The 22426-nt window shown below is 46.6% G+C and overlaps 5 protein-coding genes across 5 annotated transcripts; 3 read left to right on the top strand and 2 right to left on the bottom strand.

Moving 5' to 3' along the window:
- Window positions 1-5193: 5193 nt before the first annotated feature.
- EV420DRAFT_1649812 (uncharacterized protein) lies at window positions 5194-6764 on the bottom strand (the record flags this gene model as incomplete). Its single annotated transcript, XM_060478364.1, has 11 exons — window positions 5194-5262; window positions 5315-5329; window positions 5383-5459; window positions 5511-5578; window positions 5630-5667; window positions 5725-5889; window positions 5941-6171; window positions 6226-6373; window positions 6432-6502; window positions 6549-6575; window positions 6633-6764. 11 exons carry the CDS (start codon window positions 6762-6764, stop codon window positions 5194-5196), a joined length of 1041 nt encoding a protein of 346 aa, XP_060324160.1.
- Window positions 6765-10352: 3588 nt separating this feature from the next.
- On the bottom strand, window positions 10353-11280 carry EV420DRAFT_1082444 (uncharacterized protein). Its single transcript, XM_060465726.1, has one exon. It carries the CDS (start codon window positions 11100-11102, stop codon window positions 10770-10772), a length of 333 nt encoding a protein of 110 aa, XP_060324159.1. The 5' UTR covers window positions 11103-11280; the 3' UTR covers window positions 10353-10769.
- A 472-nt stretch (window positions 11281-11752) lies between these two features.
- EV420DRAFT_1649810 (uncharacterized protein) lies at window positions 11753-12683 on the top strand (the record flags this gene model as incomplete). Its single annotated transcript, XM_060478363.1, has 6 exons — window positions 11753-11773; window positions 11924-12139; window positions 12186-12192; window positions 12244-12263; window positions 12338-12451; window positions 12504-12683. The coding sequence occupies 6 exons, from the start codon at window positions 11753-11755 to the stop codon at window positions 12681-12683; spliced, it is 558 nt and encodes a 185-aa protein (XP_060324158.1).
- Window positions 12684-13730: 1047 nt separating this feature from the next.
- Window positions 13731-14279, top strand: EV420DRAFT_1278497 (uncharacterized protein; the record flags this gene model as incomplete). The annotated part of the gene is made up of 1 exon (XM_060468087.1): window positions 13731-14279. A coding segment is annotated over one exon (549 nt), but the record flags the coding sequence as incomplete, so codon positions are not given.
- Window positions 14280-14315: 36 nt separating this feature from the next.
- EV420DRAFT_1727681 (uncharacterized protein) lies at window positions 14316-14882 on the top strand (the record flags this gene model as incomplete). The annotated part of the gene is made up of 1 exon (XM_060479858.1): window positions 14316-14882. A coding segment is annotated over one exon (567 nt), but the record flags the coding sequence as incomplete, so codon positions are not given.
- Between the last annotated feature and the right edge of the window lie 7544 nt (window positions 14883-22426).

Genomic DNA, 22426 nt, shown 5'->3' with positions numbered 1-22426 from the left:
CCCCTACCAACTCGACGCAAGGTGACCAAGTGCCGCTGAGGGGTCCTCTTCGGCCTGGTGACCAACTGCCACCTCGAGGCAAGATCTCTTCGGTTTCGCTGGAAGAAGTAGAAGACGAAGAAGCCCACCTACGGTCCGACATACCGATCACACCACCCAAGGGGACATCTCATGTGACCCCCAAGGAAGTCGACCAGGAGATATCTCTGCAGGGGGACGGCACACCGCGTTATACTATTCGGGACATGTATTACGAACCTCATGGCATCTTGTGGACCTGATGAGCACTACGAATAGCAAAGAGGGACTCTGCGGCTCGTGCCGTCCTTAACGGATGGGTACATCCCCGGCGCCTAGGGGAGATCACCGACTGACTGTGTCACCAGCTGGAGGAACAAACAGAGACGGCCGCTCAGGCTAGGGAAAAATGGCAGTGGATGGAAGACTTACAGAAACCTCCCATGTACATACGCGGACGGAAGGGGCGCAATGTTTCAATAAAAATGCAGTTGGAGACCCTAGACACTTGGGAGATCCATGCCATAAGTGCCCTCGTAGACAGCGGCGCAACGGGAAGTTCTATCGACCGCGCCTGGGCCCAAGAACACCACCTTAACCTCAAACAGGTGGCGCGTCCCGTCCCGGTCTATAATGCCGACAGCACCAGAAACAAGGGGGGGGACATTACGGAATATGCCGAAGTGAGGCTACGTATTGGGGACCACATGGAACGGATCGACCTAGCCGTAGTCGACTTAGGCTCGACCCCTCTATTCTTGGGACACGACTGGCTTCAACAGCATAACCCGCTCATAGACTGGAACACCGGAGCAGTCACCCTAGCCCGATGTACATGCCGAAAAATCCCCTTCTCCCTGCCTGACACTGATCCCTCAGCACGATGGGAGGAGTACAAAGAGGGAGATACTATCCTGGTCATCGACTTCGAAGAGGCCTTTCACATGCGAGCCATGGGAACCAAGGCCAACGAGCTGGTGGCCCAAGCAAACGCAAAAAAGGCCACCAAATCCTTCAAAGAAATTGTGCCCCAGGAATACCGAGAGTTCAAAGATGTATTCGACAAGGAAAGTTTCGATGAACTACCCCCGCGTAAACCCTGGGACCATGCCATCGAACTCATCCCCAACGCTAATGCCAACCTAGACTGCAAAGTCTACCCTCTCAATCCGACGGAGCAGGAAGAGCTGGATAGGTTCCTGGACGAGAATCTATCGACTGGTTGAATTCAAGCGTCGAAGTCCCCTATGGCTTCACCCTTCTTCTTCGTTAAAAAGAAAGACGGGAAACTTTGCCCGGTACAGGACTATCGAAAGCTCAATGAAATGACCATCAAAAACCGTTACCCGTTGCCACTCATTGGAGAACTAATGAACCGGCTGAAGAAAGCCAAATACTTCACCAAGTTGGATGTGCGTTGGGGGTATAACAACGTGAGGATTAAAAAGGGGGACGAATGGAAGGCCGCGTTCAGAACTAATCACGGGCTCTACGAACCATTAGTAATGTTCTTTGGACTCACCAATTCCCCTGCGACATTTCAATGGATGATGAACGATATCTTCAAGGACTTAATAGCTGCTGGGGAGGTGTCGGTCTACCTCGACGACATTCTCATCGCCTCCAAAACAAAGGCAGAACACAAGAAGGTTGTGCGGAAGGTGCTGCAGATCCTTCGCGAAAACAACCTGTTCCTCAAGGCTGAGAAATGCGAGTTCGAGGTGGAAGAGACAGAGTACTTGGGGGTGATCATAAGCGAGGGGAAGATTCGCATGGACCCCGTCAAGATTGCCGGACTACTGGACTGGCTGACTCCTCAGAAGAAGCAGGAACTCCAATCTTTCCTGGGTTTCTGCAACTTCTATCGGCGGTTTATTCGAGACTATAGTAAACACGTCAAGCCGCTTACTCTCCTTACCGGAAAACAGGAGTGGAAATGGGGAGAGGCTCAGCAGAAAGCATTTGAAAGGCTCAAAGAACTATTTCGCGAAGATGTAGTGCTCGCCATCCCGCTAGACAAGGGACGGTTTCATGTAGAGGTGGATTCTAGTGAGGGAGCTATAGGGGCGGTATTGTCTCAATGGCAGGATGAGAAGTGGCGACCGGTGGCATTCCTCTCCAAGGCCCTCTCGGTCACGGAACGCAATTATGAAATTTACGACAAAGAGCTCCTAGCCATTATGATCACCCTTGAGGAGTGGCGTCAATACCTCATGGGGGCCAGGGAGGATTTCAAAATCTGGACGGATCATTCTAATCTCCAATACTTCCATAAACCCCAGAAACTCAATCGACGACAGGCCCGACAGGTAACCGAATTGGCAGAATACCAATTCACACTGCACCATAAACCAGGGGCACAGAATCGCAAAGTGGACCTTTTGTCGCGGCGAGCGGACCATGATCAGGGGAAGGAGGATAATCGGGACCTAGTTGTCCTCAAGGCGGAACATTTCAGAGCTCTAATAATGCCTACAGCCGAGGAATTGCACGAGAGGATCAAGGTCGTGACGCATGACCCCCGACGGTGGGACAGGGGGGTCTCCGACTCCCTCAACCATGAAAAGGGGATATCCTGGGATCAGGGTCTGTTGTGGTATGACGGACGCATCTATATACCAATGGATCACAACCTCCATGGGGAAATTATAGCCCTCAAACATGACCATGTTACCGCTGGGCACCCAGGCATCGAGAAGACCAAAGAGTTGGTACTTTGCGACTACTGGTGGCTGCGGATGCGGCGAGACGTGGAAGCATACGTAAAAGGATGCGACATTTGCCAACGAACTAAAGTCGACCGTCGTCCAAAAAGAGCTCCTCTCCATCCCAATGAAATCCTGAACCGTCCCTGGACGCATATCTCCGTTGATATGATCACCAAGCTCCAGGATTCCAAGGGGTTTGATTCGATCCTGGTCATTGTGGATCGATTTTCGAAAGCTATCATCCCCATCCCTTGTACCGAAGAGCTCACCTCGTTGGGCTTCGCCAAGATCCTAAGGGACTACATCTACGTACCGTACGGAGTGATGCCGGAAAAGGTTATCTCCGACCGAGGGTCAGTCTTCGTTTCAAAGTTCATGAAGGAATTCTACACCCTCCTCCGAGTCACCGGCAACCCCTCGACCGCATATCATCCTCAGACTGACGGACAAACGGAGCGAGTCAATCAGGAGATAGAGAAATACCTAAAGATGTTTGTCAGCGACAGGCAGGACGACTGGAGCGAGTGGTTATCCCTGGCCGCGTTCACGCACAACAATCGCCAACACTCTGCCACGGGATACTCTCCCTATAAAGTCATCTTTGGAAGAGATGGACAGGTCGTCACTATGGCTCAGAAGACGAGCACAGTTCCAGTGGCAGCAAAACTGGTGGCAGAGATAGAAAAGGCACAGGCGGAGGCAAAGACTTCCTTGGAAAAGGCGGCCGAGGTGATGAAGAACACTTATGATAAACACAAGGAGGCGGCGGTTGAATATCATGTCAGCGACCAAGTATGGCTGGACACGACCAACCTTCACTTACCCAGGCTGACCAAGAAACTAGCTGATAGACGAGTAGGCCCCTTCAAGATCACAGCAAAGAAAGGGGCCTTGGCCTATGAACTAAAGTTACCGGCAGCCTGGAAAATCCACAATCGCTTCAACGAATCCCTCTTGACCCCATACGCGCCTCCCATGTTCCCAAGTCAACCACACCCCAAACGACCACCCCCAGAGTTAATTGACGATGAGGAAGAATATGAAATTGAAGAGATCGTAGAGCAAAGGGACAAAGCCATCGGGCACGGTCGCAACCGTCGAACGATAACCGAGTACCTTGTTAAATGGAAAGGGTATCCGATGGAGGAAAACTCCTGGGTAAAATGTTCAAACATGGCCAATGCAGAAGAGCTGGTCACAGAATACGAGGCAAAAATCCAACGAATAAAAGGGAAGATAACAAGAGCCAACGATGGGTTGTCGTACGACGATGACACCCAATCAGACTCTTACTCCTCTCCCTTCTCTGCCCAATCTGTCACCACAAACGAGGCAAATGGGGTACCCGAGGTCGAAGCAGACGAAAACAAAGAAGAATCTGAAGTCAACCTAGAAAACCTACAACGAATCCACGAAAATTGGGATTGGGGTAGTAATCAGGATGACGACGACAGTGCAACCACCACATACACCGAATCCGCATCAGAAGGAGAAAGCTCAGGCTCTTATGAAACAAATGAGTCCTAGAAGGGGAAAACATATTTATGGTGTAGAAGGGGATTACCACTGCTCCACGCAAGCAATGAACCCTTAGGGACAGGGAGTCCCGACAGACAGCGAGAGACCTAACCGGCACAAGGTGGTCCTGGATATCCACGGATACCAGGATCCAGGTGAGGCTAGGGATGAGGCCGACGGCAGTACTCGAGGCCCAGCGGACCCAATGCCGAACTGTTCTAAAGCAGAAGGGAGACTCTCTCGCTCGCTCATGAGGAAGGAAGGAGACACATTCTCATTCAGGACGAATGAGTCTTAAGGAGGGGGTGATGTTACGGTTTATTCATTTTTCTTCGCTTTTACTCAGCTCGATTACTCATATGCGATCACCACGGACAGTTTCTCACAGTACTATTATTAGCATACCTAAGTGTATTTAAGTAGAGCCTCAGCTGGCCTAAACCCCAGCTTTGGCTAAGGTTTAATCTACCTAACATCGAACTCCGTGTTTCGCGACTATCTCGTTCGCTCGCTGCCTTGATCTTGCCTTTGACCCACTAGTGTATCGACTACCGAAGTGCGAGTAGCGATCCTAGTCTGATCTAAGTCAAGTTGAGTTAGTGGCTAACACAAAGACAAAATATAACACTAATAAATTCTCTTTCTTTTTTGAAAATCCAGTTGGATGATGTGTTAGCTGATAGATGACAGTTAACATATCTCTATTCATGTCATCAGTCCAGTTAACTGTGGCAATACTAGATTTTTTGCTTTTAACAGTAACCTGAGAGGGGGTGCTGGATGTGCTAATAGCACAATGATTGTCTCGGAGTATAAAAATGGATCCAAGAAAGTACTTCAAGGTAAAATGAGTAATCACAGCCCAACTTTGTTCATTGACATAAACAGAACTGGGGCTGTCTTCTCCTGATAGAAAAGAGTTGTAAATAGACATGAATAAGTATGAAATTTATTTACCTTCTGCTATAGAATCCTCAGATACTACTATGCAATTTTTATCCAAATAAGAAAATATAGACTGCAAGACCTGATTAGAACAAGTACTAAGAAATGGTAGAGCAGAATCATACCTTAAAATCAAAATACTTAGGAAGGATATTAGCAACAGACATTATAAAAGGGAGACACAAATACATACAGCTTGAGCATAGAAGATCATCACCTCTTGGGAGGTTGATTTGGCAAAGTAGTCATCAACTGATATCCTTGTATCTCCTGCAGACACATATCAATTCAGGTCAGCAAATGAAATCAAGTAATACTTACCATGGAAAACAATAGCAAGAAACTCTGCTGTTGTGCACACACCATATATTTGCATGACATTTGGATGCCTAATCACCAAGGTAAATATATGACTGGTTTATGAGGTGAGCTCACTGTACTTCAGACAGAGGAGTGAATCCAGATCTTTATGAAACCACTATGCACAAGAAATCAGCAGTGATGAAGAGATCAGAAATCAAGAAATCAAACATACTTGAAGGGCCTGCTTATCACCTTTGCAGTACTGGCAAACAATACTCTGAGTACCATGTGGCATAATGATAGCTTGAAAATCCTGAAAACTCTCATAATCAGAGAATTTTCCAAAAGATTCCACAGGCTTTTCAAGGTAGATATTGCTAGGAATGAACTCTGAGACCTACAAACTACATTAGTGTTCATAAAAGATGCACTGAATGGATTGACACACATGCCCTTGATATTTTGAAGGTATTGCAGTAGTGTAAAGCTGACCATCTCTTTCACCCTGTCTCACACCTAGTGTGTGGATTTCTTCATATATTCCATCTGTATGTGTTTTGATAGTGGATATAATAGTTTGCTCTGATTTCTTGACTGCACCAGAGACAGCCTTGATATTTGTGTTTAGTTCCTCTGTAGCAACAGAAAGTGCAAGACGAGAGTCCATAGCAACATTCATCTAAAGAATAATAGAACCCAATTATTTCTGGTGTGTATTGGATAGAATGCTCACCCTAAAATTGGCCTTGGCATTGTTGACTCGCTCCTTGTACTCATTAATAGCATCAGAAACCTTCTTTGTCTTGAAGAAGCGCCTGATTCTTTCAGAATTTAGTCTGTTCTGAGTGGTGTGCAGCTCAGTAAGTAGAGTCCCTAGGTACCTGGATACAGAATTTAATCAGCAGAGGATGTATATACAATCCTGGATCTCTCTCTTACATCTCAAGCTCTGTGCATATGTTCTGAAAATGCAGGGCACTGGTCTCTCCAGGATATGCTGCAAGCATCTTCTGAACAGTTTCAATGGTTTCTGTGATGTTCCCCCGCAACATTAACAAGGTCTTCATCATTCTGAGCGGCCTTCTAAAGATAGTTTTAATGAGGCTCAGAGGTACCGCATGGAATGAAGGAATTACACACTTGGATCACCTCCAAGAAGACTACAACACATCCTGCCATGCCTTTCAGATATGGAAATGATGCTATTTCACCCGCAGCTGCGGCCAGCTTGGCTATCTGGATACATGCATCAATGTTGAAATTATGAGGCATAGCAGTGGTGCAATTGTGGTGGTAGCAATGAGAGCGAGAAAGCTGTGATATGTTCACACAGTTGTGCCTGCTATCTATTTTCAGCATCCATCGCAGGTTTGATTCTTCCATGTCACTGCTTGCAGTAATCAAAGGCTCCTTGTTGGTTGACAAAAAAAGCCTCCACATCACCTGTCAGAGAAGGTTCTCATGTGGGGAATGTAGCTATTGGAAGGAAGAAGTCTTTATCTGTCGTCGGGACTCAGGAGGCTGCGAACGAAGACAGAGGCTATAGCAAGTGACATTGCACACAGCGCAGCTCCTGGATGTGACAAAAAAAACCCTCAACATAACACCCCAGAGGAGGTTCTCATGTAGGGAAGATAGCCATTGAAAGAAATCAGTTTTTATCTGTTGCACATACCTCCGGAATCTGGACGAGCAAAAATGTAGCTGGATTCGATGATGCATTGTCTGGCAGGCTGGAGGGAGCCAGGGATTGATTTCGGTGTTACCATTGAAAGTTAACAATAAGGTAACGAGCAACGCATTTTTTATCCCGCCCGCAATGCTGTACACCGCCGAAATTTACAGATACCGCCACTCATATCGGACAAGGACCACGGAATCAGACTGATGAAAAGGCGCGGACTCCAAGATTGGTTGTCAAGCCGGGTTTCTTTGATGATCGGCAAGAAAGGTTCCTGTTTTTCCAACGGCAACGAGCAAGACAAGAGAATATGGTGCCAAATTTCTTCATAGTAGTTAGGGTAAGAAAATTGATGATAAAAGCTAGGTTTAGTTACGCGGATTTCGACTCACTTTAAGAAAGTTTCCTGCTGCAACAAGGATTCCATCAGCTGTCAGCTGTGTATCGGATATTATGGGCAGTTTGAACAGGAAGAGAGAATTAACGTCAATGCCTTCGTCCAATGTGCACCGGGGGGCACCCAGGATCCTGACATGATGGGGGAGATGCTGAAAGACCGCCGTATTGAGAGCCTTGAAGAAGGCTGCGGTGGTGACTGGTGAAGTTTTGAAGCCTTTCCCACGATAGATTGTTGACAATTGGGTATGTGAGATAGCCGAGGTATGGGTTGAAGGAGTTGCGGGAATTACTTGCTGCACACGACGCCTGCCTATAGCTAGCAAGTATATCGTAGGTTTAGGAATGTATAGAGAGTTGTAGCAATGCACAGGAGCCTGTGAACACTGGAGTGGAAATCATGCCTCAGCGTTGTCATCTTTGATCATCTAAGCGATGCGTTTATCTTGCGGTTTGTACCAGGTCAACATTAAATTTCTGAGATCCCGGTCTGTCAAAAAAGCAAAACTCGCTGACTGTTATAGTGTGTTGTTGTTGAAGAATGTAGGACTTGATTAGAGCATGTCGGAAGATGAGAGTAACTTGCTCTCAATTTGCAAAATTAATTGAGACACGTTGGCCCGATCACCCGTTGTGTGCTCTTCACTTCCTACCACACCAACACCACCATCATGGATGTGACTACCCTCTTTTTCTGGGAATGCTCTCTTTCGCCTACCCTCTTATGTCAACAACGAACCAAGATTTCTGCATATTACCCCCTGTCTATCGCCCATACTTGTAACCCTCAAGTAGTGGATTAAAGAGCGTGGAAAGATTGTTTGGACTTTCGGCATCAGGTGCGTTCCTTAGCAGAACGTACATATCATGAAAAGCTGACTATTTTCTTCTGTAGAGATCTCTTTGATATTCTTCGCTCAACTCGAAGACGTGGATTGGAAGACAATTTTACGACAGTATTTAAGAAAGCGAAGTAAAGCACAAGTGGAGGACCGTCTTCCTTCCTCACGATGTAGCCTTCGTCAATGTTGGTCTATGCGCTGACCGTATGAGTGAACGTTGTGGCTTGTGGGGATGCCTTGGTGCGTTTTTTATCACCATAAAACTGTTCCAAGCTCTGATTGCTGTCTTTACAAAGAATAGTATTATGAACAAGTGCTCAACATGAACTATGAAGTGACGTTGCTAGCTTTCACTTGTATACCCGATTATATGACATCACTGGATTTAGCCTGGGTGCCACGGCCACCAAGGTTATCCCTGTCCATGAGACGTGTCGTGCCGTTGATGAGCCTCCAGGCTCTGTACACTCAGAATTCGCGGATTTTACCAGATATTTAATTCCCCAGCCACCACACAAACCTACTATTTCAATCCTGGCAATATTGCTTAATGCCGCCAATTATCCTTCCCCACTTGTACCCCACATCAATTACGTGCCCCTTTCATTAATTCTGCCAGTCTTCTTTCATTAATTCCGCCAGGCACCTGATTGTCGATCTCACGGAATTAGAATCCCATCTGATTGCCTAGCACAGCCGCAATTCCGCAGCACAGCCACAATTCCGCAGCTCAAATAGCAATTCCGTGGCATTAGCTCTAATGCCGTGACCTCTCCTCAGTCTTTACTAAGGCTGTTATACCGCCAAGAGATTGCCGCAAGCATCTACTTCAGTACACTTGCTTCAATGTACTTTGCCGCAGCAACACAGCAGCTCAAAATTCCGGAGATCGGTGGCATTCTTGCTAATCACTTCATCTATATGCGGTAAAGCCATATGGGTGCTGTTACTTTCGAACCACAGTACACAGTAAAACTGTGTGGGTGCTGTCACTTTAGAACTCTGGGAGCACGTGTTTTGTATCATTTCTTACCAATCTATGTACTACAGACTTACTAAGGACTCGCTTCAAGTATTCTAAATTTATTCTGGACTTGTAGTATAAAAGCTAGTATACACCACGGAAAATAGGGAGTTGCGAGACACAAGTTACTGGACACTAGCCATCATCCACGTTATCGACCACCGTTATCGCTTGTACTCGCTAGGAGATAGACAATAACAACATAGTCACTCCAAGTTATACTCTCTGTCACGGCTTTTCTTCTAACGGTATTGGTGTACGCTCATATTGCGCCAATACACGGAATTTGGTGTCCACAACTCGCTTTTATCTTTTAATCCGCCAGCATCGTTTCACTTTCACCAGCCAGCATCATTTTCATCAGTTTTCACCTTCTACGTCGCCATCGTTTTACCCAGTTCAGTTCAGGATCGTTACGTCCCCGTGCGGACTCAGATTAGGATCGTTATTGCCGCCAGCAGCATCTGTCACGGAATTTCGGTCAACAGCTTCAGTATAGGATCATCAGTCACGGTATTTGGTATCTTGCTGTCAGTTTCAGTATAGGATAGTCTCCGTGTAGACTCAGGATTAGTATCAGTTTCGTTTTGCCGTCGTTAACCTCAGTATAGTTTCAGTTTCAGTCCAGCCCAGTCCCAGCCATCGTTTTGCCGTCACTAGTTCCCCTTCATATCATCGCCAGTGCGTCTTATCTTCGTTTTACCGCCAGTTTCTCGTTTCTCGACTACAGTCTTCGTCTCTTGCCGTCACGGTATTTGTTATCTTGCCAATGGTATTGCTCTTTGATGGCATTTTCTCTAATTTCGTCAACATCGCCCACGGCTTTTACTAGTTAAATTGCCATCACTTTGTTCATGGTTTGCCGGTATTCCCAGTTATACCGGATTCCATTCCTTCTCGACTATCGAGACCCTTCCCAGCTTACAGTCAACGTTTTCTAGTACTCGATCGTTAAGGGTACTACTTCGCTGACTGAAAAGTCGCAGTGTATACTTGCGTTCTTGAGGAATTCATCACATGGAGGTGCACCGAAACACTCGCACAACAACAAAGCCTTTATTGCTGCTACGCGCCATTTGCCGTGAACTCCTCTAGAGTTTTGGTTTTTGCCATTGCCACGGAAGTTTAGGCTCATCACCGTCAAGGATTACATTTTTCTTCTACATCCTCTTCAGCAAAGAAAATTTGGGTTATGGCAGCCAACGTGGGCATAGCACATATGGCATTCCTATCCTATTCCTCTCCTGGCACAATCAATCTCAGCTCTCGATGGGAGGCGACTCTGTAACTCTTTCCTTGGCAAGATGGCAGACCTAAGCTCTCCACCACAGCTTTCACGATCCTTCGACCAGTTTCTTCACCTTACGAAATAATGGGCTCTGCCTGGCTTGAAGCCCAACTATCATCCGGATCCCCTTCTCCTTTGCCAGGTCCGCGAGGAGCTTCGTCTCCTTTAATCCCCTCCCAGCCGGCCATTCAATGAAGAGATCTTTCCCAGTCTCAATGGCCTTTGTGGCATTCTCTTCATGATTAGGTGTCTTCACTGACACGGCGATCAGGTCGAGGTTCGGATCTGCAGCGATGGACTCGGGAGCATGATACCCCTTCACCACGGTTTCTGGAGTGGAATACTTCACCGCACTTGCTTCGGCAGACGTGGAGTTCATCGTGGACACGGCGAGAAGCTTGTAATGCGAGGAGAGAGGCGGAGCAAGAAGGAGGTACAAGATTCATGGACGCCCATCCTTTGGTTGATAGGCTGATAACTCCCAAGCGAATCGGTTCTGTCATGATGGTCAAGAGAAGAGGAGAGTAATCTCTCGTCTTTACATTACCATCTCTAGGGAACTCTTCGCAGAGATTTCGGTGGGTATCAGTGATCTGTTTGGTATCCCGAGACTGACAGCATCCCATTTAGCCATTCGGCCGGTGGATTGACAATCGTTATCCTGAGGACTGCACGACGGTTAACGGCCAACGGCCAAAGCCACCCTCTAGTTATCGTTGATCTATTTCACAATAATCCATGCGCATGTTTTATTTCTCTCAAACGACCCCCTTTCATATGGCCAAGCATGCGAATTATGCGTCATGCGACTCCATTTGAATCTCAAATGCTTCTGTCTCTCACCGACAAACTGGGATGCCACTGTTCATCCATGCCACCACTACAACGCATATTCCCATCATTCATTTCCATGTTACTCTTTTTCGGTCCTGCCGGCCCTCGTTCTGCCTCATGTATACCACACAAGTCTCTTCCTTCCACCGTATCAGTCGCTATACAGCCCTTATTGTTAGCTGTGCTTCGATGCGCATGTCGACTGGTCTTGGCACAGTGCATACACTTTGTGATTACCTATACTTTGTGCTGACAACAACATAGAGTCGGCCTGTACTACCCAGTATCATTTGACCTCCCTTTCACGAAGAGGTAGCCAGCACCATTGGCCAATATCACCCCATTCGAAGCTCATTCTTGCCGTAGCCCCAGGGAGTTCGTACAATCAGGACCATTCCGCACGGCCAGTATACTGTCCTCATTCTCGCACCCCTGTTGCATCACGGGCGACCCTCAACAGCCGACTTCACTCGTATCAAGAGATACATCTTTGAAGAGCCTACCTGGCCATGGGTCTCTGCGTTTGCCAATTTTTCGGCAAATAGGTTTGTCCAATCATTATACGATGGCTGGTCCGGCTTCGTATGTTCAGCATGGGTTACTGAGCTCGTCGTCCTGGACATGGTAGCGCAATGGTCAGTGTTATTGTTATAATTCCTCTAAATCAGTCACTGACTGAGATACAGAGGCTCGGGGAGTGTATTATGTAGGCTGATATCCATTAAACTGTCATTCTCTCAGTCTCACTGCATAGGCGCTAGGATGTATTAACCTGGGCAGGCACATGCACAGAAGGATCTCGAGATACTCACTAGGTGGGCTACCATCCTCGCTGTTGTGAATGGGACGGATTCTCAGCTTGCTGCTGGCCTGCAGGGACAGCTTTTCATCAATGTATGCATGCCATCGTTTTCATTGTCGTCAAGATTGACTGACATAGATGTAGGCAGCAGAGATTCTGCGATATCTCGGACCTATGAATACCACTGATTACGTGTCCATTGCGGCGATGTTCTTTAGAGCTGTCGCACCCGCTTTGGTTCCAGTTGAGCAAGCGAGTTATGGCGTTGCTGGTAGGAGCAGCATGGTTGGCGAGTATGGTCAAGGTGAAATCGCTTCGTACTGAACTTGGGAATCGGGATATCAGTTCGCTAATTACTGTAGCACAGATAATCGAGAACCAAGGCTTGCCGAAGGTGTGGAACATGGTAGCAATCCTTCTTCTGAATGGTATAGCTGCTCTCCTTTCCTCGACGCGTACTGATGAGTGTAGGATACGTACAAATACTTGGCTCGGTATAATATGGCAGACGATACGACCTTAGCTGGGCTCGCTGTCAAACTGTTTTGGCTAACGGGCCATGGACTGAGATCTCAAATGCTTCATGTGGAGTGCAAGGCGGTATCTTTGAGCTGCCGTACGTGAATCTGGGGTGGAGATTGGGCGTGAAGGTCTGTTTATTCTCCTGGTATCGAGGAAGAGTCGTGCTGATGATGCTATAGCTCTGTTGGTGACCACAGCTGTGATGGCAAATGGGCCAGAGTAAGAATTTATCTGGTGATACACCAATCATCTCTTTGTACTCGTATACTCATATGTATAGTATATTCACGAGCTCTTCTCTCCTAATGTCGTCTTATGTTTTCGAAGATCATCGACTCGAAATGCTCAAGTCTCAGTTTGCCGCAAGTCTGCTGTTTGCTTTACACTTATTTATTCGGGTTTCATCTCTTGAGACCTCAAGAAACGCCCTCAAACACATATTCCCCCCTCACAACCCCCATGGCCCAAATTCAAGCCTCCATCACACTTTGTAGAAACTGCGGCCACTCATTTAATACCCAAGTCTCTTCTCTGCCTCTCGATGTCAATGCATATCTACGATCTGGAAGACAGATTATTCCAAAATTGGAAGAAGCATATTTGCAAACCCTCTCAGAACTACGCAAGAAGATATCCGAGTACAATTCGCACATATCCGACTTGAAATGCAATGTGGAGATCCTCGAAACTGGGTGCCAGTTGATCAGGAAGTCAGTTAGGGAAGTTCGATCTCTCGTTGCACCCATTTGAACACTGCCCCTAGAGGTCCTTTCCATCATCTTCAAATATGTCTGCATTTCCGTACTGCACTATGACGGTGGCGATGAGAGGCGAGTCGCATGCAAAGGACCGTTTTGTCTCTCCGCTGTCTGTGCATATTGGCGTGACATATGTCTCTCTTCACCTCAACTTTGGACATCCATATTTGCCAACGTGGACAACTCAGACCTATTGCCGTGTTTGAAAAACCTGTCAAAAATAGTCGAAGAGCGTTCCTGCGAGCTCTCATTATCTCTTGATGTATCAGCACGGTATCCACCGCCGGACCTATACCTTAGCATTCTGCAGACCGACTATCACTGTTTGGATTCGTTGTTCTATGGTGGCAGCGCCATTAATTTGCACCGCCTGAAGAATATCTCCCTAGATTTGAATTTCAAGTTCGATAACATAGCGCTAGAAGATAGCCGCATTGAATTTCCGGAACTGGAACATCTCGAGCTCTGCGGAATGTTAAAAGCATTCTCTAATGAGGTGGTCATCGGTCTATTTGCGCATGCTCCGAAATTGCATACTCTTTCTTTGGGCAATTACCTTAATATCGCACATTTCCGCTTGCCAGACGATCCACTATTCTGGTTATCAATCGCGGAACATCGACCCTTTGCAGCGCCATAAGAGGTTCCCCAATGTTGCCACAGCTACCTTTTATGCTGCAATTTGGATTTGCTCAACACAAGCGACCTTCCCTTCCGACAGTTACTTCTCCAAGATGTGCTGCTAGACAATGTCAGAGATTATGTTTCACAAATGACAATCCCATACCTCACTTCCCTAGAGCTGGCCAGCACTGATCAGGAAGTGTACCATAATGCTTACAAGGCAGAGGTATTTCGCAACCTCGTGAAATGCGTCTCCCAGTCTCTCATGGAGCTCACGTTCACCACCGTTGACTTTCCTTCCACCAATGCACTTTCCATCTTTCACATGGCACAGAACCTCCTGAGGTTATCCATCGTGGAGCAAAACAGGGTGCAAATGCGTCTCATTACTCCCAATTTCATACAGGGGCTTTATGATCCAAGGATGCTTCCAGCGTTGCAGCATTTGCAGCTTGTCTGGTTGGAAAGTGCGGATGAGGCTGCTGTTATGGATCTGGTTGAGCATCGGGCATTCGAGTCTGTTGTGATAGGTGTGAGGATGGGAGGCGGGCTCAGAGGGGATACTTTGTCTAGAGTCGACGCTCTTCAAAAACGAGGTACAATGATTACACTCTGGTAGAGACAAGCTCGGGGATGTGTATTCACGTACGAGTTAACATTGTGATTGCTGTGATAATGAACATGGATTCACCAGGGATGAGATGCAGGCTCTACCGTCTCGTACAACACTGAATGAGCAACATCTGAGTTAGTTAATTTTGAGTTCATTGAACCGGTGTACTAGATGTTTCTTGCAGTTCATCGTATTCAACATTGAATTTAAGAATATAGTGTGTCACATGGCATGAGAGCATGAGGGCAGAGACGTGTCAGCCTGAACACCCGGTTGCAGGCTCTTTACTTCCTACCACCATCATCGACGCGACTCCCCTCTTTTTCTGGGAGCATTACTCTCTTCCTGCCTTCTGCTTTCCATAGTGAACCAATAGTTCTGTCTACTCTCCCTGTCTATTGCCAAGATATCTCGATCTCAAGGACATGGCAGAACCATTGTTTGGATTTTGTTTATCAGGTCAGTTCTTTCATGGGATGTATGTATCGTGCATGAAATCTGATCGTCTTCTTTCTGCAGAGGATCCTTTGAAATTTTTGTGAACAAGATGGCTCTTATGAATTCAACACTGCCTATCGCCATTGTACAGATTCTCTTTGCTCAACTTGAGGACATGGATCGAACAACGATTGTGCAGCAGTGCTTTAAATAGGGAAGAAAAATACAAGCGGAGGCCGTCCTCTTTCCTGATGACGTAGCCTTCACCGATTCTGGTCTGTGTGCTGGCTTTATGCGTGAACGTTGGCATTTGTTGGGCCGCCTTGGTGCGTTTTTTTAGCATCATGAAACAGCTCTGAGATCTGATTACTATCTTTAGGAAGATCTTGGGGGCAGTACTTACTATGAGCAAGTGCTCGACGTGAACTCAATGCGACCACCATCGTCCAGCAATCACCCCATTTAGTCTTGATGATTCCGCTCTCCATCACCACAGCCACCAAGGCTATCCTTGCTATTGTGATGGGCACCATTTGATGCAACATCGACCCTCGTCCAGGTCGTTATGCTACCGAGCCTCGTTGCCAGACTCATTCCCCTCGAGCAATGGAACTACAACTTGTAGTTGCTTCTTTCTGTCAAGCGTCGTTGGAGCTTCTACCGAAGACAATGGGGACTGAACTGGCCAACAGTTACGAGCTCATTTTGCAGGGCCATTCCGCTGTTTGTGCCACTATCTACTGTTTCGTGATGAAAACTGACTGCAGGATTTTTGGACATTTGCAGGGGTGTATGATACTGTTCATCCTGCTGCCAAGGATCGCGTTTCATGTCCACATCTTCTCCAGGAAGAATCTCCATCGCTACGACAACCGACGTGGGTACTACGCATATTGCTCAGGCTAATCTCTCCCTTTTCCGGGGCTATCAGTCCCAGTTCTCGACGTAGGGAACACCGTTACCCTTATTTGGGCACCTGAGCCTCAAACTGCAGCCTTTGCAGTCGTTGGGAGGTGGGCCTACAGCTCTTACGTAGGATTAAGAGGCTTCTCGGGAACTTTATCTTACATACCTCTGGTCAGTCATATCATACGGTCCGAAGGCAGCTTTGTAACCAGCGCCTGGCCTTGTCTTGCGATATATATGGGAATCATACCTGCTGATTACCTCAAATATCGTATCAACTGTAAGGACATCTTTCACGATCATAGAAACCTACTAATACATGTTCTAGGTATCTACCACAAAACGTACAAATTTTCCATGCGTATACACCCATAATCAGCATGCCAGCTTATCGCTACTACCAGGAACCCCCTCCACGCATCAAAACATGTTTCCCACCTAATCACCGCTCTTCCTTTGATAACACGTCCGGATCTTTCTCTCCATTGGTTCTTTTGGTGGTCATGCTTCTTCCACGTCGGGTGCACAGGGATTCGTGACGAAGGATCCATAAGAGTGGAAGTCGGTAAAATGTCGGTTACGACGTGTCTTTACGGGGACAATCAATAGCGAACCCGATTCCCTCTGCAACAGAAACATTCTTCAAGACCGAGCAACTTGGCTGCAATCACCCACATCCGAACATGGTCCGATATCAACTCCTGGAAGGCAGGTTGTTTGTAATTGTACCAACCCTTCGCATCTCTTACCGCAACCACGATGTCTGTTGTTCTTCCTTGCATCTGCTTCGCTTGGTATCATGAGGCCTGATACAACCTGTGCGCTTACTTTCCTGAAACTCTGACTCGATGATTTATACTTCAGCTCAGCGGTTCTGCACAGGCAAGGAGGTGTGTATATCCCTACATGCTGTCCTTGTCAGTCATTGATTCATTCGTCAAAGCAAGGCGGTCGTTTTGTCATTTTCCATTGTACTGGGATGTGTATACCTATCATACGAAACTCCTTATTTGTTTGCTATCACCAGGCTAATTGTTGTATCAAATGTGGCGTGCTGTCATGATCTGAGTGAACAAGCCATTCAACCCTTTGACGACCACACAATATTCGAATTGCTGCGGATCATTCCTCTGTCGTAGAACTTTTCTAACCCAATAATTTCTAAGTTTTTCAAGGGACGGACATCCTGCTTGCGCTTCTCGATAGATATATCTTCCCTAGGCCTGTGACACGATCCACAGTAAGAAGATTGTACTGCTGTATGGTCTTGATAGGCGATGAGATATAAATTAGGTCTAGGGCTATTACATATGCCTCGTCCTTTCTTTCTTCCCTACAACGTCAAACACAATTGCTCGGGGAAACAATGAAAAAAAATCGTCCATTTTCGAAACTGAAGCAGCACCGTAGTTTCAAGTTTGCATAAAGAGAAACAAAAGGAACTCGTCATCTCTGGCAATCTCCCTAGATCTCCTTGCTTATGTGCCCATCTCGTGTCTCCACCTTTGTTTTGCAAGTTAGCTCTCGCTTTGGCGAACAAGGATACCTATCAACCAAAGCAGTAGAAGCCGAATTCGTAGGCATATGATGGCAAAATTAGCGAGACCTTGTCGTGCAGTCAATAGGGTGGAAGGAAGCAAAAGAGATTACGTGGTTGTGCGGGACTGACCGGCGACCCTTCCATTTCCATTTCCGACTTTCATAATTAAATACCACCATCGTTTGTGCTTTCTCGGACATTTTATAATGGCTACCCATTTGTGGCGTGCCAAGAAGACGATAGATGTTAGACTGCAAACGCATCATTGAATGTGTAACTGGTCAAAGTGATTGGAACACCAGGGCTGCGATGTGAGGAGTCGTGAGACAAGATTGCGCTAGTCACTGGATCATTATCTGCAGACTAATGAGCACACGGAAGCACAGTGAAATTCATTATATCAGTTACCAATGTCAGGGTCAGACTTAGGGCTGCGCACCATCCATAACCGTCCATAAATTGTATGGTCAAGGATGTTGATGGCTTTGGACCATACAATTATGGCCGTATTCATGGCTACTGGGAATGCTTCTAGAACTGACTTAATTTTGGGGCTGAATGTGATGAAAATCAATGTACCATGCACTTCAATCACACCGGGAATATAGAAATTTAAACTCATTTTATTGTTATGTATATACTCAAGTTTTCGATCTACAAATACAATTTACTTCAATTACTTATTGAACCAAAGGCTTAAGAGTGCTTTAAATTGGGTCTTAAATGGAACGAATATGACTCAACTCCACCATGCTTGAAATGAGGCCCAAATACAGTAGCCTAAGTTTATCCAAAATCCACACCGAAACCATACGTTCAATGTGGGATTCCGGGAAGGGCCAAGCCTGAGATATGAAGTCCTCCGAAACTGCGGGCCAAATTTCTGGTTACGAGATGAATTCTGGTTACACGAAAATTAATGGTTAGGGGCCTGATTTCAACATGTGCCAAACACACCTAGAAATTGATGATTTGGGTATGTATTGAACGTAGCAGTGAAGAGGCTGACTGTGGGCACCTGTGGAATAGTGAGCAGGCTAAAAGGTGAAACTCAAAAACCCACACACACACTCACACAACTACACAAACTACAAACACCCTCGTAAGTTCTAGGGGGAGCGATTATTCCTAATGTGATCTGACTATACTTCAATATCTTAAAGAGTTTCTCTTATTCTCAGCACTCTTAGCGAAGCTAAGCTTTCTCTAATGAATCCCTAAGTCTAGGAACTTTTACAGGAAGGTCATTCACTGGCCCAATGCAACATTCAAGGCAGATTTGAGTTAAAATACACAAGGGACACTGATCCCAACAGAAACAGAGGCAATACCCACTGAAACTTTAGTGAGCTCACTGAAAGAACACCACAGGCAAGCACTGACTTAGCCCACTTGCTACACAACTGTATGTAGGGATTCTCCAAATAACTTCAACAGATGCTCTCAACTCAATAACACTTCAGAAGTGCTTGGAAACAGATTCAGAAAACGGAAACTCGAAACAGAACTGATGCAGAACAGACTGAACAGAAACAGAACAGAACAGACAGAACAGAACAGAACAGATCTCGCTTTTCCTCTTCAGAACATACTCCAAACGGACTTATCAACACTCAATGGAACAGAACAGCTTCACTGATTCTTATTCTCTCAGAACTAAGTGCACAAAAGTCTTTTCTCAAGGGTATCTCATATTTCTCTGAGTGAGCTCGCTAATTCTATGCAAAGCTTGAAGTCACAAACTGATCCTTTGTTACAGTACCACCTTCAATGCATGCATGGGAACTCGGGGGCTCAAAACTTGGCTTCTACCTACTGTAACCAGCCTACTTATACTACAGGGGAATTAGAATTACAAACATCATGCAGTACCCAGACTCCTATATGCGTAGCATGTTGCCACTGCCACCTTACTGAGCATCCGAGTCAGACTTCCCAGTTTTAGTCTCATTTCTATAGTGAGCTCACTAAATGCATGCCAAGAGATGCTCTCCCAACACCTGCGGGCTTGTTCTCTAGCGACTGACAGGTCTAGGCATACGGAACTATCAGTCCTGGCATATGTTGTTCAAGACTTCTTTCTTGGATTCACAGAGGCTTCTTGTAGACATGGCAACAAGTGAGTCTTCTAACAATGGGACTCAGAACAATGGAACGTGGGCTCGCAGACTTCGGCCAAAGCCCATTGCCCCAGTTTGTGCTGGTGATATCTGTCATCTCGCTTAAGGATTTCCCCAGATTTTCAGGTACGATGCATCACAGTTAGCAAGGGCGCTAAGTATTCTCAGTGTCAGTGCAATCTTCAAGGTTTTATCTAGCTCCCGTGAGCATGCTTGTAAGTTAGAGCCTAAGGCATTGGGTATAGGGTTTGGCCTTCTCATCACACATGCCCGTCAGGTACAGTGCTGTGACTAAGTCCTGTTTAGAATCCCATTGCTTCTTATGCCATAAGTTATATTCCATATCATTGCACCGCATAGCATTAGTGTCGATGCGTAGTTTTAGTCTGCTCGCTCATGTTAGCCACTAACTCGAATCGACTTAGATCAACCAAGGATCTCCACTCGCACTTCAGTGGAAGATACACTCGGAGGTCAAAGACGAAGGAAGAGAGCGAGCAGCAAACTTAGATAGTCGCGAAACGCGGAGCTTTGAGATAGGTAGATTAAACCTTAGCCGAAGCTGGGATATAAGCCAGCTGAGGCCCTACTTAAATACAGTTGGCTACGCTAATAATAGTACGGTGAGAAACTGTCCGTGATGATTGCATATGAGTAATCTGGCTGAGTAAGATGAAGAAAAATGAATAAATCGTAACATTACCCCCTTCTTAAGACTCATTCGTCCCGAATGAGAATATAACCCCTCCCATCCTCATGAGCGAGCGAGAGGGTCTCCCTTCTGCTTTAAAACAGGTTGGCTTGGGTACCGCTACACCCCTATCTGTGTTCGGCCTCCCCCCTTACCGCCCCTGGACCCTGGTATCCGTGGATATCCAGGACCACCTTGCGCCGGTTAGGCCTCTCGCTGTCTGTCGGGTCTCCCTGACCCTAAGGGTTCATTACTCGAGGACGAGTGGCAGTAATCCCCTTCTACGCCGTGAATGATTTCTTTCTCTTTAAGATTCGTTCGTTCCGAACGAGTCCTCTTCCTCCCACTCATCACTGTCTGAAGACGAATGTCTTGACTCTGAGTTAAATGATGGTGTGTCATCATTGTCGTCCTCTTCGTCGGCATTCCAATTTTCATAAATTCGTTGGAGGTTTCTTATATTGACTTCTGACTCCTCTTCTTCCCAGTCGGTGCTGACGTTTGATGCCTCATCGGTCTTGTTCGTGGCTACCGATCGCGACGAGGAAAGGGGGGAGGGATAGGACTTTTGTTGGGTGTTGCTGTCGTATGATAACCCGTTATCGGCCCACATTATCCTTCCTTTTATTTGTTGGATCTTTGCCTCGTACTCGTTGACTAGTTCCTCGGCGTTAGCCATATTTGAACGTTTGACCCAGGAATTTTCCTCCATCGGATAACCCTTCCACTTCACTAAGTATTCGGTTATCATGCGACAGGTTCTTCCTCGGCCGATCACCTTGTCCCGCTGTTCAATAATTTCTTCGATTTCATATTCTTCTTCATCATCGATTAACTCTGGGGGTGGTCGCTCAGGTCACGGTTGGTTGGGGAACACAGGAGGAGTATACGGAGTGAGCAAGGATTCGTTGAACCGATTGTGGATCCTCCACCGTACGGGTAGCTTCAATTCATACGCTGAAATCCCCTTTTTTGCGGTAATGGTAAAAGGACCGACTCTTCAATCCCTGAGTTTCTTGGTTGGTCGCGGGAGATGAAGGTTGGTCGTGTCGAGCCACACCTTGTCCCCGACACAATATTCCATGGCCAGGTCTTTGCGTTTGTTGTACACCCTTTTCATCAACTCCGCCGCTTTCTCCAAGGATGTTTTTGTTTCCCTTTGTGCCTTTTCTATCTCTGCTACTAGTTTTGCTGCTGCTGGAACCGCTGTCAGTTTCTGGGTCGTGGTGATAACCTGTCCATCCCTTCCAAATACTACCTTATACGGGGAGTATCCGGTTGACGAGTGTTGGCGATTATTGTGGGTGAAGGCTGCTAAAGGTAGCCATTCGCTCCAATCATCTTGTCAGTCACTGATGAACATTTTCAGGTATTTTTCAATTTCTTGATTGACTCTTTCTGTCTGGCCGTCCGTCTGCGGGTGATAAGTGGTGGAGGGGTTTCCCTCGACGTGGATAAGGGCATAGAATTCTTTCATGAACTTGGAAACGAAAACTGAGCTGCGGTCCGAGATGACCTTCTCAGGCATCACTCCGTAGGGTACATAGACATAGTCCCTCAGGATCTTGGCGAAGCCGAGGGAGCTGAGCTCTTCGGTACATGTGATGGGGATGATCGTCTTGGAGAAGCGATCGACGATAACCAGAATAGAATCGAAACCTTTGGAATTCGGCAATTTGGTGATCATGTCCACTGAGATGTGGGTCCAGGGGCGAACCAGAACCTCGTTGGGGTGTAGGGGAGCCTTTCTTGGGCGACGGTCTGCTTTAGTTCATTGACAAACGTCGCACCCTTTTACGTATGTCTCTACGTCGCGGCGCATTCGTGGCCACCAGTAGTCTCGGAGCACGAGTTC

The sequence above is a fragment of the Desarmillaria tabescens genome (assembly GCF_030435595.1).
Source record: "Desarmillaria tabescens strain CCBAS 213 chromosome Unknown EV420scaffold_66, whole genome shotgun sequence".
Classification (NCBI taxonomy): Eukaryota; Fungi; Basidiomycota; class Agaricomycetes; order Agaricales; family Physalacriaceae; genus Desarmillaria; species Desarmillaria tabescens.
This window is presented reverse-complemented; position numbering and strand designations above follow the sequence as displayed.

Coding starts and splice junctions, on each gene's coding strand:
- EV420DRAFT_1082444 (XM_060465726.1), bottom strand. CDS start 11,102: ATGAACTCCACGTCTGCCGAAGCAAGTGCGGTGAAGTATTCCACTCCA.